At 39.0% G+C, this 15,355-nt stretch overlaps 1 protein-coding gene across 1 annotated transcript in view; it reads right to left on the bottom strand.

Annotated features, from left to right (window-relative positions):
- Positions 1-15,355, bottom strand: part of COL12A1 (collagen type XII alpha 1 chain) — a 138,649-nt gene that overhangs the window by 53,360 nt on the left and 69,934 nt on the right. The window contains 10 exon segments of the mRNA XM_050950508.1: positions 745-874; positions 2,430-2,572; positions 3,342-3,471; positions 5,830-5,969; positions 6,274-6,403; positions 9,962-10,104; positions 10,435-10,461; positions 12,190-12,322; positions 12,544-12,683; positions 13,542-13,671. Coding sequence (XP_050806465.1) covers positions 745-874; positions 2,430-2,572; positions 3,342-3,471; positions 5,830-5,969; positions 6,274-6,403; positions 9,962-10,104; positions 10,435-10,461; positions 12,190-12,322; positions 12,544-12,683; positions 13,542-13,671 — 1,246 coding nt within the window.

Genomic DNA, 15,355 nt, shown 5'->3' with positions numbered 1-15,355 from the left:
CCATTTTAATGTGCTATTTGTTTTGGAGAGAGAGAGACAGTTAGGATTGTAACTGTAATTGAATGTTACAGGCCAAAGGACTTTTTTACTGCTAAAGACCTAGGTTCAATTTAAGCTCTCATCACAAATGTCAGTCTAGTCTGGTCCCTAGTAAGAATTTATCTGCATTACAACCAGCAGATTATCTGACCTAATTGGCAGCTGTTGTTCCAGGGAGGTCTAAAATCGAAAAAGCCATTACTCAGGTGAACTGGCAGAACTACATGGGGAAGTGTACCTGACATTTGTTTGTAGGCAATCCCTCACTCATATACAGGGCCGGCTCCAGGCTCCAGCATTTCAAGCAGGTGCTTGGAGCAGCAATCTGCAAGGGGCGGCAGTCTGTGTCTTTTTGCCTCCAAGCAACGCACTGAATTGCCGCCGTGGATGGCGGGGGCAGTCCGTGTGCCGTTAGGGCAGTTCGCACGTTTCCATAGCAGCGGCAATTCGGCGGCAGCTTTTTTGTTCAGCTGTCTGCGGCGGCGCAGCTTCTATCTTCCGGCTGAAGACAGAAGCTGCTGCCGAATTGCTGCCGATGTGGAAATGCGTGAGCCGCTCTAATGGCACATGAACTACCCCCGTCATCCACGGCAGCAATTCGGCGCGCTGCTTGGGGAGACGAAAGCAGTAGAGCCGGCCCTGCTCATATAAACAGCAAATAGAGACACAAAGATAGCAGTAAATAAACATAATTTTGCCTCTTACTTGTTCTCCCCTGCCCAGAGCTTTGATTTCCCTCTCCATCAGCATACAGAGCCACAACATTCACAGAGTAAGGAGTGTCAGGGGTCAGGCGCTCCAGCACAACGTCACGAGTGTTCGCAGGAACCACAATCTAGAAGGAAAAAGAAAGTGAAGTTTTATCTGACAGGTTCATACAACATCCTAATATGGATAATGCCTCATAGAATTATTATTATCCAAATTAATTATCAGTCATTTATATTGAAAGGAGGAAATTTAGAAGCCTGATCCTGTTGTGTATTTTCCAACTACAATAAGGCAAGTTTATAGGAACCAGTCAGTACTGCTTGCCTAACACAAAACTCAACAGCAGGAGATGCAATTATGTGGCAGTACAATACAGGAGTTTTCATTGTGCAAAATGACTTTTTTTCTAAAATGCTGATAGTTTAAAACCATAATTATTGTACATTATTTGAACATGAATGTTCATGGAAAAGCTGCGACTGGTAAAGATAGAGACATGCAGAAATCCAGAGCAAAATATTTCTCCATTGTGATTTACTGACATATGTTAAGGATACATTTTCAAAAGGGCCTCTATTAGGTCTCACATGTGTGCACAGTTATAAGCACCCACACTTGACAGATGCAAACAATACATTACAAATTCTAACAGATTCACACAGATGTTGGACTGCTTATAGTGAACATATTTGTAGAGTGTGGGTGATTGTCTGTACGTACAAGGGCTCAGGTACCCCTAAAACTTCTTATCCAAATCAAAGCATATATAAAGTCCTAACTTTACATCCCCAGAGAGACCTGAAGCCATTCCCACATACATATCAATAGTCTTTGCTTAGTATTTCTTATGTTTAAAAATCAATATTCCAATTTAATTCCCTTTTGTTAGCAATACAATAAAGGATTCTCAATAGCAAATTTAAAATGGGTGGGGCTTTTATTCTTTTACTCCACTGAATGGTGCAATTACATACAGTACATTAAATTCATATGGAAATGGGGTTTTCAGCAGAGATGCTGCATGCAGATGGTTACAATCAATGGCATAATAATGGGGGAACAAGGGCACTGGGCACCCCCAGCCCCAGGTGAAAGTGAAGTAGAGGGCACCAGGAATCTCCAGGAGGTGGAAGGATTGAATCCAGGCTTTTGGTGCTTCTTGGAGAAGTAGAGATGCAGCAGAAGATGGGTTCTAGTGGTCCCAGATCTGCCTGGCCTCTAGTGGGGATGATGCTCTTCAGCCTGACCACCCCTCTGGGTAATAGCTCAGGGTGAGTGAGGGGAGAGGAGACCATGGGGCTGGATGCAGGGGGAAAGTTTGGAGCTGGTTCCGTGGGGGACGAGCATGGGGCTAGATGGGGTACACCTGGAGGGGCGTGGGTGTAAAGTAGGGTGCCAGGTTGTGAGCATGGATCCGGGTGCAGCAACAGCGAATGAGAGCTCAGGGCTGGGGGCAGAGGCAGCAGAAGTGGGGATACTGTGTGGGGTTGGTTGCAGGTGAAGAGCGTGGGGGAAAGAGTATGGTGCAGAGCATGGAAGGGAGAGCTCTGGGTCTTCTGCTTAGGAGAATTCTGATCGTGCCCCTGGTTACAACTGTTTTGTTACTGTGAGCCAGAGATCACTGGAGGTAACATCCTCAGCACTTCTTTGAGGAATACTCAGGAGGCTAAGTAACTTACAGATTCTGATGGCCTTGGGCCAACCAGCGGAGCGTAGACAACTCTATACTGTTGTACTGGACCTGGTGCAGGTTCCCATCGGACATTCAAGGTGTTCGGTGTAGGGTTGTAAACTTGTATGTTTCTTGCTGCTCCTCTAACCACTAAGCCAAGGATAATTTAAATAAGTGTTAAAGAGATGAATACACAAGAATAACTCTGTTCCGTCCGGACTCACACAGTAGCACAAAAATGGTGCTAACAGTTCATCTATCTAAGGTACTCATATGCCCTTCATTACCACAGTATCTGAGCATCTCACAGTCTTTAACATGTTTATCCTCACAAACACCCATAGCAGGTAGGCAAGCGCTATTGTCTCAATTTGTATAGATAGAAAGCTGAAGTACAGATAGACTAGTGAATTACCCCGGGGCATACAGAAAGTCTGTGATAAAGCAGGGGATTGAACTCATGTGTCCCAAGTCACAGGCTAACATCCTAATCATTGGACCTCACTTCCTGTCAGCAAAAGCAGACTGAAATCCTTCCTTACAGAGAGCAATGAAGACTGAGTACATTGTGAAAGTGAATCATGATACACTCATATCATATTCAGTGACACATGAGAACATCATTCTTGTGTACCTGCCCCACAACTAACTCAGGATCAGAAAATTTGCAGAGGAAATGTAAAGTAAATTAGGACTATACAAGCAGCAAAGGGTCCTGTGGCACCTTATAAACTAACGGACGTATTGGAGCATAAGCTTTTGTGGGTGAATACCCACTTTGTCCCCCAGGACTTTTTGCTGCTTTTACAGATCCAGACTAACATGGCTACCTCTCTGACACTTAGGACTATACTATCTATACTTTTGAATTATTTATATATAAATCCAAGGATGTTATGAATAAGACTACTTTACTTACAAGTTCTTCCAGTGTCGGATACACGTCCACCATCCCCTTCTGGGTAAGTTGGAACCACAGTTATTTTGTAAGGTGTGTCAGGCTGGAGAGATCTCAGGATGATATAATTTGTGTTCCCTGGTACTGTTGTCTGTCGGTTTAAAAAAAGTGATGTGGTATTTAAATAAAGGATGAAACAATTGAGCATTTCAAGTACAACTGTCACTGCAGACGTCAGTTTAAACCAGGGGTAGGCAACCTATGGCACACATGCCAAAGGCGGCACACAAGCTGATTTTCAGTGGCACTCACAGTGCCCAGGTTCTGGCCACCGGTCTCGGGGACTCTGCATTTTAATTTAATTTTAAATGAAGCTTCTTAAACATTTTAAAAATCTTATTTACTTTAAATTCAACAATAGTTCAGTTATACATTATAGACTTATAGAAAGAGACCTTCTAAAAACGTTAAAATGTATTACTGGCACGCAAAACCTGAAATTACAGTGAATAAATAAAGACTCAGCACACCACTTCTGAAAAGTTGCCGACCCCTGGTTTAAACTATTTTAGATTTTCTTAATGATCCCAAAAAGGAGTCTACAAATGAAGTCAGTGGGGCTACCCTGATTTATACCAGCTCAAGATATTTGGCCTAGTAATTACTACAAATGAAATTCAAAAGCACATTTTCTTTTTACTTAAAGTGACAGCTACAGCTACATCTGTGCAACTTAACATGACAGGCTGCAGCTGCACGTTGGTTTAGAAGCCTGCTTCTGATGTCAAGGACAACTTTGCACTTCCTTGGGTCATCTGTTAGGTGGGAAGTGACAATATATTTTGCAAAACTGGAACATGGGTGAAACTTGAAACTGAAACTCAGCCAAAGAAAGAAACATTTGGCTGGTTAATGTAAAGACAAATATCCATATCCCATCCAATTTACACATGAATGATGAGTGATGGCTGGAAATACAAGACATCAACTGAAGAAACTTTTTTCTCCTTATTAAAAGCTATTTATATGGATAGTGGAACTATGAAGCAAAATAGCAGTTTTCTGGGTAGAGAGAGTATCTTAGACAAAACCAATGCAAAGGACTAATAGTGCTTTGTCAGTTTAAAAGTAAAATAGTTAAAGGGAAAGTTATTATTTAATTTAACTTTTAATTTAATTTTTATTACTCCTTCATAATTACTTTCATTCTATTTACTCTATTCTACACAAGTTTTTATACTTCCCTCATCATTGTACTATCCGAGCTCCTTCCACCAGTGCATTGAATAACGTAGCTAACATCTGTCATGTCTAATTCATTCTCTCTCTCATTCTCTCCGCAGACAGGGAAATATGGGTGCAGTGGATTGTGTTGTGGTGGTAGGGGTTTTGTGTTGTTGACTGTTTATTATTTTTAAGTGTGCACCCACTGCTGTGTGTGTTTATGTTAGAGGAAGCAGGTCAAAGAAATGTGCCTTGTACTTAGGAGCGGAAGGTGGTGAGGTTTGTGATAGTCCTGAGTTTCTGAAGGAGTTTGTTCCACAGGTTGAAACTGGGCCTGATAAAACTCTGTCTCTGTACTTAAGCTTTATATTCCATTCCAAACAGTGATTGTTATTTGCTATGCTACACATTCCCTTGGAACTGACCTGGACTGGTGGTGGACTTAGGGCCAGATGCCACCGGTATCAACTCCAAAACGTGCAAGGATTGGTTTAAGACAAGGATTTGGCTCATAGCATTATATCTCAACTCAGTTATTTTTAGAGTTCAGTACTAATAATATCACATACATAAGTAACATTACATACTTGTAAAGGCAGGTAGAAAGAAACTTCTCAGTTTAATATAGTAATACCACTTAGCACTTATACAGTGCTTCTCAGCAATAGATTAGTGCTCTCTGAAAGACGGATAAGTGGCACTATCATTAGTTTACTGGTGGGAAAACTGAGGTACAAAGAGGTGAATAGTAAGATTTTCAAAAGTGATTTAGGCTCCTAAGTTCCGAAGTCCTTTTAGAAGGTGTGATGTAGGCACCTAAATCACTGATGTGTTTTTGAAACTGTTATCCGAAGTTACTTGAATAACGTCACACCATCAGTGGCAAAGATGGGAACAGAAATGAGGTCTCCTAAGTCCTTATCCACTGGCCCTTCCCCTTATGACAACATTCATGCCCATATATTTTGCCTTCAGAAGGAGGAGTGCAGTAGTTGGTGTGGAATAAAAATACAGTTGCTCCCATGTGCTAACATCTCATCGCTGAAGATTTGCTTCTTAATGTATTACATTAAAAAAGTGGTATTAAGTCATGTGTCTTAAGGCATAAGTCACTGACTTCCATGGAGCTACTCTGAATTTATACCAGTGTAGCAGAGAACAGAATTTGCACAAGGTCTATATATGTCCTTGTATTGGAGTGAGGCACTCATCATTGTCAATTTTTTTCAGGGGTTTATATGGCAACTTTTCTGAGACAACTAATAAGACCCACAAGAATTATTACCATTTCCTCTGCACCGCCTGTTGTTGGCACATAATATATTTTATACTGGCGAGGACTTCCTTCAGCATGATCCCATCGTACACTCAGTGTGCTGGTGGTTGGATCATACACCCGGAGGTTCTTTACGGTGTTGAGTGGCTCTGAAATACATCGAAAGCCCTGTCAGATGCTGAAATCACACTCCCTCTCCGGCAAATTCATGACAATTAACACAGGGAATGAAGCACATGTGCTATGAAGGGAGGGAAGAAGATTTCAGATGTTTTTAAGTTGTAGGATAGGGACAAAATGTGGTGGATTACACTCCAGAAGGTCCACACTATAAGACACCCCCTCCCAAAGCAAAACTAGTCGATCTGCTGATCTCCAGCACAAGGTATAAATGGTTTCACAGCCATTTGCTAACCATTGCCATTTGCCACCACAAACAGTTCTTTTACTTACTGGTCTTGCCCCTGCCTGTCATCCGTCCTCCTTCCCCATCCGCATACATAGACGATACAGTAATAGTATATGGTGTGTCGGGCTGCAGCTTCTGTAGCACTACACTGTTCTGCCTCCCTCCTACCATGGTCTGGAGTAAGACAAAAATGAACCATTAAAATCACGTATTTACCAAGTCTCACTGCTGTAGTAAAGAATGCAAGTATTTGATACACACAATAGAATCCTGTATAGACTACATGAGGTATTGCTCCTGTCATGATCAGAAAGCTCACTAATAAATTAAACAGTAATTATATTCAGTTCAGTGTGGCAAAATTCATTAAGGCTGGTTTTAAAAGACTACAGTAATACAAAGCCAGCATTTGTGAAAAGATTTCCAAACTTGTATATAACAATGAAATAATGACTTTCAATCTTTTTAGTGCCACTGTAGAGATATTTCTTCCCAGATAGCTCCTGATCCATAGCCCATCGAAATCAGCCTTTCCATTAACTTCAACGAGCTTTGGAGTAGGCATATCACACCTATTGCTCAGGTGTATTTCAAGAAATGATGATAACACTCTGTAGAGCTCTAAAACACAAATAATTGTATAATATTAAAATTATGGAATTCTAGCCTCACTTTCACACATTTCGTTGCATGTTGATTCTAGAAATGTCCTAAACATTTTTGCTTTAATCCAAAAAATACAATAACCTTTCTACTTCAATTATACCTAGACAGTTAACCATGCGACTACAGTCCTTCTCAGACCACATAGGTAAAAGATTTACAGTGACTTGAGAATGACACCATGCTAGCAGGCTCAATTTTCTTTCATTATGTGAAATCAGTGTTTTCATACATTGCTCAAAGTAGCCTAACAATCCTCTTATACAATTTGTACATTTTTAACAGTCTACTGAATTCACATGTTTATGCCACAGAAATTAGAATCAGTTGAAAATGGAGAACTCCCAAAATGAGTAAGCATTTAGACATCTGGACATTTTACTGGAGTCCAGATGTTTTTAACCTAGTGCCCACCCATCCACTGACATATTCTAAATTTCAGAGTAATCTACAATCTTTAGCGGAACAACCTTTAGCATATGCTAATGAAACAAGCAATCTAAATAACAGGTTTAAATCCTTATTATTTGTATATAGTTACTAAGGGCCAGAGTTTTAAAGGTGTTTAGGCACCTAGTAGGATTTTCACAAGTTCCTAGGTGCCTTCCTAACTCCTGTTGGAAGTAAGGCACCCAGGAGTTTTTGAAAATACCACTAGGTACCGATTTCCATCCTTAGGTGCCTAAATACCTTTACAAACCTGGCCCTAAGTCACTGGTATTGGCTCAGATACTGGGGTGTGGCTTGAAACCACCTTTCTCTTCCCTGATCATGGGGCTGTTTGGCACTCGACCAATCTCTCAGAGCAACCTACAGCCTCTTTTTGACAATTTGGCTTTGAAAGTTTTAGATGAGGTACTGATATAATCCAATAGTACCAGCAGTTTAATCAAATACCTACACCAGAAAAGTAGTCAAGAAATTACTGTCATATGGCTGGTAATCATTAGCAAATACTGATTTTATTGATCAATATACCATGAATCCAAAAATTATATACATAATGTATTATATAATACAAATGTGAGGTTTGGAAAGGGCCATCTGGGTCATCACTAGTCCGATGGTTCTCAACATTTTTGTTCTGAGGAATGCTTTCCAGGAGGAGGCCTCCTCATGGGTGATCTCTTCTCCCAGTCCCATACAGCGTTGCTCTCCAAATGAGGGAGAATAATTGATCTAGTCCATCCTCCGCTTTTCTCAAGGACAGAGTATTCATAGATTTCTACAGAATGCCTCTTTTTGCCCTGTCTCACTTGAAAACCACCAGTTACAGATCACAGCCCCTCTTGGCAAATCATTCCCTGTTTAATTGACCTTATCACTGTTCTCTGTTATTTACTGACTTTTCATTATAGCTGCAATGACTGTTGAAAACACACCCCCTTAATTCCTCACAGATACTTCCAGGCCTTTCTAACACATGTTGCTGCTTATTGACATATTTTGGGTTTTCAAAGAATCACATATTTCACATTTTAACTCAAATATATGCTGTTCATAGAAAAGTAAATTTGGATGTGAAAACATCCAGCCAAATCTAAAGTAAATATTGTCTTGATATGCTTGTGAACATGTAGGCTCTCGGATTATTATATTGAGCCAAATGTTACTGGCTTTCTTCCAAGGGCTTTGAATCCAATGGTAATCACCACAATAGTCTCATATTACAGAATAGAGCTGTTAGCCAACATGTATGTTATACATATTGCACACCATATCAATATGTATTACACACCACGTTAATATTATATAAATTATAATATATATGAATGCTAACACAACCTTACGCTAAGTTTCATTAGGTTCACTCTTGCCCACTTATGCGAAAAGCTACCCTGCAAAGCTAAATGTGGTGTCTGCTGTAAACCCTGCCAAAAATCAAGATACATGAATTTTCTACCCTGGTACAAGGTAGGGAATGTCTTCATGGCCCAACCGGTTTTGAATGCTTGTTCAAAAAACAAGAGATAAGGGATATGCCATGGTATCAAAAAACAAGGTAAAAAGCTGATTGGTGAATTTTAGTCTTGGGTGACACTGAGAATGTCTTTCACTTGTAAACAGGTCTACTATGAATACAGCTAGTTTGGAGGAGTATTTTGGGAGCACTTTCTGCATACCGTGAACAGACACAATGCAAGAAACAGCTTGCTAGAAGGATTGGTAACCTAGTAACTCTTTCCTGTACTATTACTGATTTTTAGCAATAGAACTGGCTACATTTGGTTATTTTGAACATTTTTCATAATAAACCACAAATGCAGACAATCAACTGGGCATGCTATTAGTCAATAGGGTTTGGTTTTGTTATTAGTAGCATACATTTCAGGTAAACTGGGTGACTAGGAGAGGGGCTGGATCAGTGGTTGCCCAAATGAGCTGTATGGACGACCAGTGGTGTAAAGAGCACTAGCTGGTGGTCCGTGGGAAGCTGGTCACATGGTGCCGGCTGTCCTCCTTGTTTACAAAAGCTAAATCATATTAAAAGAAGCTAAACTACCTTCACTGCTTTCCTAATACTACTTTCTCACCTAAGCAGTTGCTGTAGTTACCATAGAGATGTTACTTATTCACTACTGGAATAGACGGTGGTCCACACTATCTTGAATTAGTCACCGTGACACAGTCCCTCTATTAGCATGTTAACCACACAGTGAAAATCTCAGACAAGCCCTGGACTAGAAGATATTTGTGAATCACAGTTCTCCAGGACTTACATTTTGATATTTTTATTTGATTTGTACATATTTAAGGTAGAAATATAGCTAGTTTTACTTTATTATCTGATCTGTACAGATAATGGGATGCAAGAAGATCTCAAGAAAATTGACTTTCCAAATGGGCACTTTTTTCCCCCATAAAGAACATATTAGTTTGGAAATGTTATATTTAATATACAAATACACATATTTATTCTGAACATAAAGCTTCATCTAAAAATGCCCCTATTAATATCCGCACTGCTGTGATTTGAAACTAAATTGTTCTGACACACTAATCTTAAGAACTACATGGTCAAATTTGTTTTTCATGGTCTAATAATTATAGTCCTTAAAAATTAGTTACCGATTGTTCAGCACCATCCCCAGTTGTACGCTGGTAAGTGATCCTGTATCTCTGCACTCGGCCACTGGCTGGATCCCACTTTACAGTCAGGCTATTGGAAGTCGCATTGTACACCTGAAGGTTTCGAGGGCCGCTCTTTGGTGCTGATTTGAAGTTATTGAAGCACAGGGTAAGCACACAGTTCAAACAATGGGCCAAATTCTGTACTTGGATGTGAGCCAGGATGCCACTGGCTTCACTGAGCCAGGCATGTGCAGAATTTGGCCCAGAGTTTTCAAAATACAATCAAGAAGAGAATTTAACTGGAATATTAGTAAAATAATGAAGCGTGGGTTAACCATATGTTTAGTATCACTCCAAATAAAAATATATATTTATTAACAAGCTGAGATCATCGTAAATATACTATTCAGTTTTAAATGGGAATTATGACTTCTTTAAATAACATGAAACCTGATAATTCAGGTTCTTACCTTGCGTTGTTGGACGTATTGCAGGTACTAGGAAAAAGCACAAGAATTTTTTAGAAGTACTGCCTTTAATTCTAATTTAATAGCTAATAATAATAATAATTAGGGATGCTGATTATTGTGGTTTACTCACACGATTAACTCAAAAAAATAATCGCGATTTAAAAAGTTAATCACAATTAATTGCAATTTTAATTGCACTGTTAAACAATAGCATACCCATTGAAATTTATTAAATATTTTGGATGTTTTTCTACATTTTCATATATATTGTATTCTGTGTGGTAACTGAAACCAAAGTGTATATTATTTTTTATTATAAATATTTGCACTGTAAAAATGATAAACAAAAGCAATAATATTTTTAAATTCACCACATACAAATACTACAAGAGGCAATCTCTTTGTCGTGCAAGTGCAACTTACAAATGTATTTTTTTTGTTACATAACTGCACTCAAAACAAAACAATGTAAAATTTCAGAGCTTACAAGTCCACTAAGTCCTACTTCTTGTTCAGCCAATCACTAAGGCAAACATCTATGGGAAATAATGCTACCCTCTTCTTATTTACAATGTCACCAGAAAGTGAGACACTTTTGTAGCCATCATTGCAAGGTATTTAAGTGCCAGATATGCTAAGCATTCATAGGCCCCTTCATGCTTCAGCCACCATTCCAGAGGACAATGCTTCCATGCTGATGACACTCATTAAAAAATAATACATTAATTAATTAATTTGTGACTGAACTCCCTGGAGAGAATTGTATGTTCCCTGCTCTGTTTTACCTACATTCTGCCATAACAGTCTTGAATGATGACCCAGCACACATTGTTCATTTTAAGAACACTTCCACTGTAGATTAGACAAAACGCAAAGAAGGTACCAATGTGAGATTTGTAAAGATAGCTACAGCACTCGACTCTAGGTTTAAGAATCTGAAGTGCCTTCCAAAATCTGAGTGGGATGAGGTGTGGGGCATGCTTTTAGAAATCTTAAAAGAGCAACATTCCAATGTGAAAACTACAGAACCTGAACCACCAAAAAAGAAAATCAACCTTCCGCTGGTGGCATCTGACTCAGATAATGAAAATGAACAGGCGTCCATCTGCACTGCTTTGGATTGTTATTGAGCAGAATCTGTGAGCAGCAACAACATGTCTCTCCTGGAATGGTGGTTGAAGCATGAAAGGACATATGAATCTTTAGAGCATCTGGCACATAAATATCTTGCAACGCCAGTGCTATGCAAATACCTGTTCTCAGTTTAAACACGAAGTGGGCAGCATTTTCTCCTGCAAATGTAAACTAACATGTTTGTCTCAGCAATTGACTGAACAAGAAGTAGGACTGAGTGGACTTGTAGGCTCTAAAATTTTACATTTTTATTTTTGAATGCAGTTTTTTGTATATAATTCTATATTTGTAAGTTTAACGTTCAAGAGATTGCACTACACTACTTTTATTAGGTGCATTCAAAAATACTATTTCTTTTTTTTTTACAATGCAAATACTTGTAATAAAAATAAGTATTAAGTATAAAGAGCACTGTACACTTTGTATTCTGTGTTGTAACTGAAATCAATATATTTGAAAATCTAAAAATATCCAAAAAGATTTAAATAAATGCATTCTATTATTGTTTAACTGTAGGATTAAACGTGTGATTAATCACAATAAAATTTAATCACTTGACAGCCCTAATAATAATAATAATTAATAACACACATTATCCCTTTTAGGGAATTGATTACTTACATGTTCGCTCACTGCCAATCAAGTCATCACTTTCGGATTCATCAGGATAGATGGCAGTAACTGAGACATCATATAGGGTGTCTGGGTTCAAATTTTCAAAAACCAGAGAATTTTCATCACCATTTAGGATGGTCTGGTGGTGAGAGGAAAGAAAGGAGATAACTGAACATTTTTCTTTACATTGTGACATTTTAGTTGGCTGCAAATATTGGATCAGATCCTGAAAGCCTCTCCACATGCAATTCCCACTGAAGGCTTTCCAAGATTGAGGCCATTCACGAATTTAATTTCAGATAAAAAGTACTGCTCTGATAGCATCCTAAAGAAAACTACATGTTGACTATTCATTCCTACCTCCTGCTTTTCTGTTCCACCATAGGGTCCCCAGGTGATTCTATAGAGAGCCACATCTGGAGCTCCATGGTCCCAAGTGCCTCTGAAACTTTGCTTTGTTACTTCTGTGAGTCTGAGATTGACTGGTGCTGGTACAGGCACTATTAAGAAGAAAGGAAAAATACTTAAACAAACAAACAAACAAACAAAAGATACAGCCTATAAACTAAGAATAATCACAACCACAAAGCTCCATTAATAAACAACCTTCTTTGCAACAGAGTACGCTCCCAGACACATTTCCAATGACTTTAATATAAATTGTAGTGTTACTCAGCACTTATACAGAGCAATTTATCTTTCATAGGGCCAGGTCCTCAGCTAATATAAACTGGCACAGCTCCATTGACTTCAGTAGAACTACACCAATTCATAGCAGCTGAAGTTCTGGAACATAGGTTTCCCTATGTATACCCCATAGGTATAATTATGACCATCTAGTCTGAGCTCCTGCATAAATAATTCTTAGAACTTCACCCAAGAATTCCTGCACTGAATCCAATATCTTTTGGCTGAACACTTTCCCTGTTTTTTCTGTCACTGACAAAAAATCTGCTAGGTTAAAAAACTTTTCAGTATCAGCCTTTTTTCCCCTGTATAAGGGCAGAGGGCTATTCCCATTTTACAGATGAAGAAACTGAGAGAAAGAGTGGCTTATGCAAAGCCACACAGTTTATTAATGCAAAACTGGGAACAGAACCCATATGTCCTGATTCCTAATGCTATGCCTTATCCACTGGACAGCTTCAGAAGTTGTATAGGTCCCAGAGGGCAGAATTCTGCCCGGTAAGCATTCTACTTAATAAGAAGAATTTAGAATTCTCAAACTGAAGGTTAGGAAATGGATTAAATGATATTGCTGCCTAAATTCTATAATAATATGCAGCATATTTTGCTTAAACAGAATCTAAGACAACATATTTAATAGCAGAGTTAAATTAAATATCCCCACAGCTTACAAGTGGTAGCTTTAGCAGCTACTGGTATAGATTCTCCTTCATCATATACTGCAACGAGTTGTAGATCATACAGGGTTTGTGAGAGAAGACTAGGAAGAACTGTGCTCGTTTTTGATTTATCAACTTCCACCTAGAAAAAAAAATAAAGGAGAAGAATTGTAAATTGGCACACAGTTAAGTTTCTGTCCCTATACCTGCACATTAATATACTGTAGTCATTGCTACAAAAAAAGATGAAGATATTCTGGGATAATTTTGCATTCCTTTTGAGGGTGCAATTTGTACCTACATTGTTGCACCTGCACTTGAACTGTGGGTGCAAATCTGGGTAGTCATATCTCTGACTACCAGACTGTAGGTGAAAAATAAGTCGTTTAAGCAGCAAGTACTGTAACTGGCACCTAGAGTTCACTTCAAGAAATCAGGGACTGATGAAATACATTGTAGAGTACTCAAGGAGCAGACAGAGGCAATATCTAAGCCATTAGCAATTATCTTCCAAAAGTCATGGAAGACAAGAGAGATTCCAGAGGACTGGAAAAGGGCAAATATAGTGACAATCTATAAAAAGTGGAATAAGGACAGCCCAGGAATTACAGACCAGTCAGCTTAACTTCAGCACCCAGAAAGATAATGGAGCAAATAATTAAGCAATCAATTTGCAAACACCTAGAAGATAAGAAGGTGATAAGTAACAGTGAGCATGGATTTGTCAAGAACAAATTGTGTCAAACCAACCTAATAGCTTTCTTTGACAGGGTAACAAGCTTGTGAATGGGGGGAAGCAGTAGATGTGGAATATCTTGACTTAAGTAAGGCTTTTGATACTGTTTCGCATCACCCCATAAAAAAGCTAGGGAAATACAACTTATATGTACCTGCTATGAGGTAGAATAACTGGTTGGAAAGTAGTTCTCAGTGGTTGACAGTCAAGCTGGAAGGGCATACCAAGAGGGGTCTGCAGGGATCAGTTCTGGGTCCGGTTCTGATCAATATCTTCATCAATTATTTAGATAATGGCATAGAGAGAGTACAGTTATAAAGTTTGTGGATAATACCAAGCAGGGAGGGGTTGCAAGTGCTTTGGAGGATATGATTAAAATTCAAAATGATCTGGACAAACTGGAGAAATGGTCTGAAGTAAATAGGATGAAATTCAATAAGGACAAATGCAAAGTACTCCACTTAGGAGGGAACAATCATGTGCAAACATACAAAATGTCCCTAGGAAGGAGTACTGCAGAAAGGGACCTGAGGGGTCACAGTGGATCACAAGCTAAATATGAGTCAACAGTATAACACTGTGGCAAAAAAGCATACATCATTCTGGGATATACTAACAGGAGTGCTGCAATCAAGACACAAGAAGTAATTCTTCCACTCTGCTCTGATTAGGCCTCAACTGGAGTATTGTGTCCAGTTCTGGGCACCACATTTCAGGAAGGATGTGGACAAATTGGAGGAAGTACAGAGAAGAACAACAAAAATGATTAAAAATCTAGAAAACATGAGCTATGATGGAAGATTGAGAAAAATTGGGGTTTTTAGTCTGGAGAAGAGAAGACCGAGAAGGGCCATGATAACCATTTTCAAGTACATAAAAGATTGTTATCAGGTGAAGGGAGGAAAATTGTTCTCGTCAACCTCTGAGAATAGGACAAGAAGCAATGGGATTAAATTGCAGCAAGAGAGGTTTAGGTTGGTCATTAGGAAAAAGCTTCCTAACCGTCAGGGTACTTAAACATTGGAATAAATTGCATAGGGAGGTTGTTCAATCTCCGTCGTTGGAGATTTTTAAAAGCAGCTAGACAAAC

This window comes from Gopherus flavomarginatus, chromosome 4 (assembly GCF_025201925.1).
Source record: "Gopherus flavomarginatus isolate rGopFla2 chromosome 4, rGopFla2.mat.asm, whole genome shotgun sequence".
Lineage (NCBI taxonomy): Eukaryota > Metazoa > Chordata > Testudines > Testudinidae > Gopherus > Gopherus flavomarginatus.
Note: the sequence above shows the minus strand (reverse complement) of the source record. Positions and strands in the feature narration are given on the sequence as shown.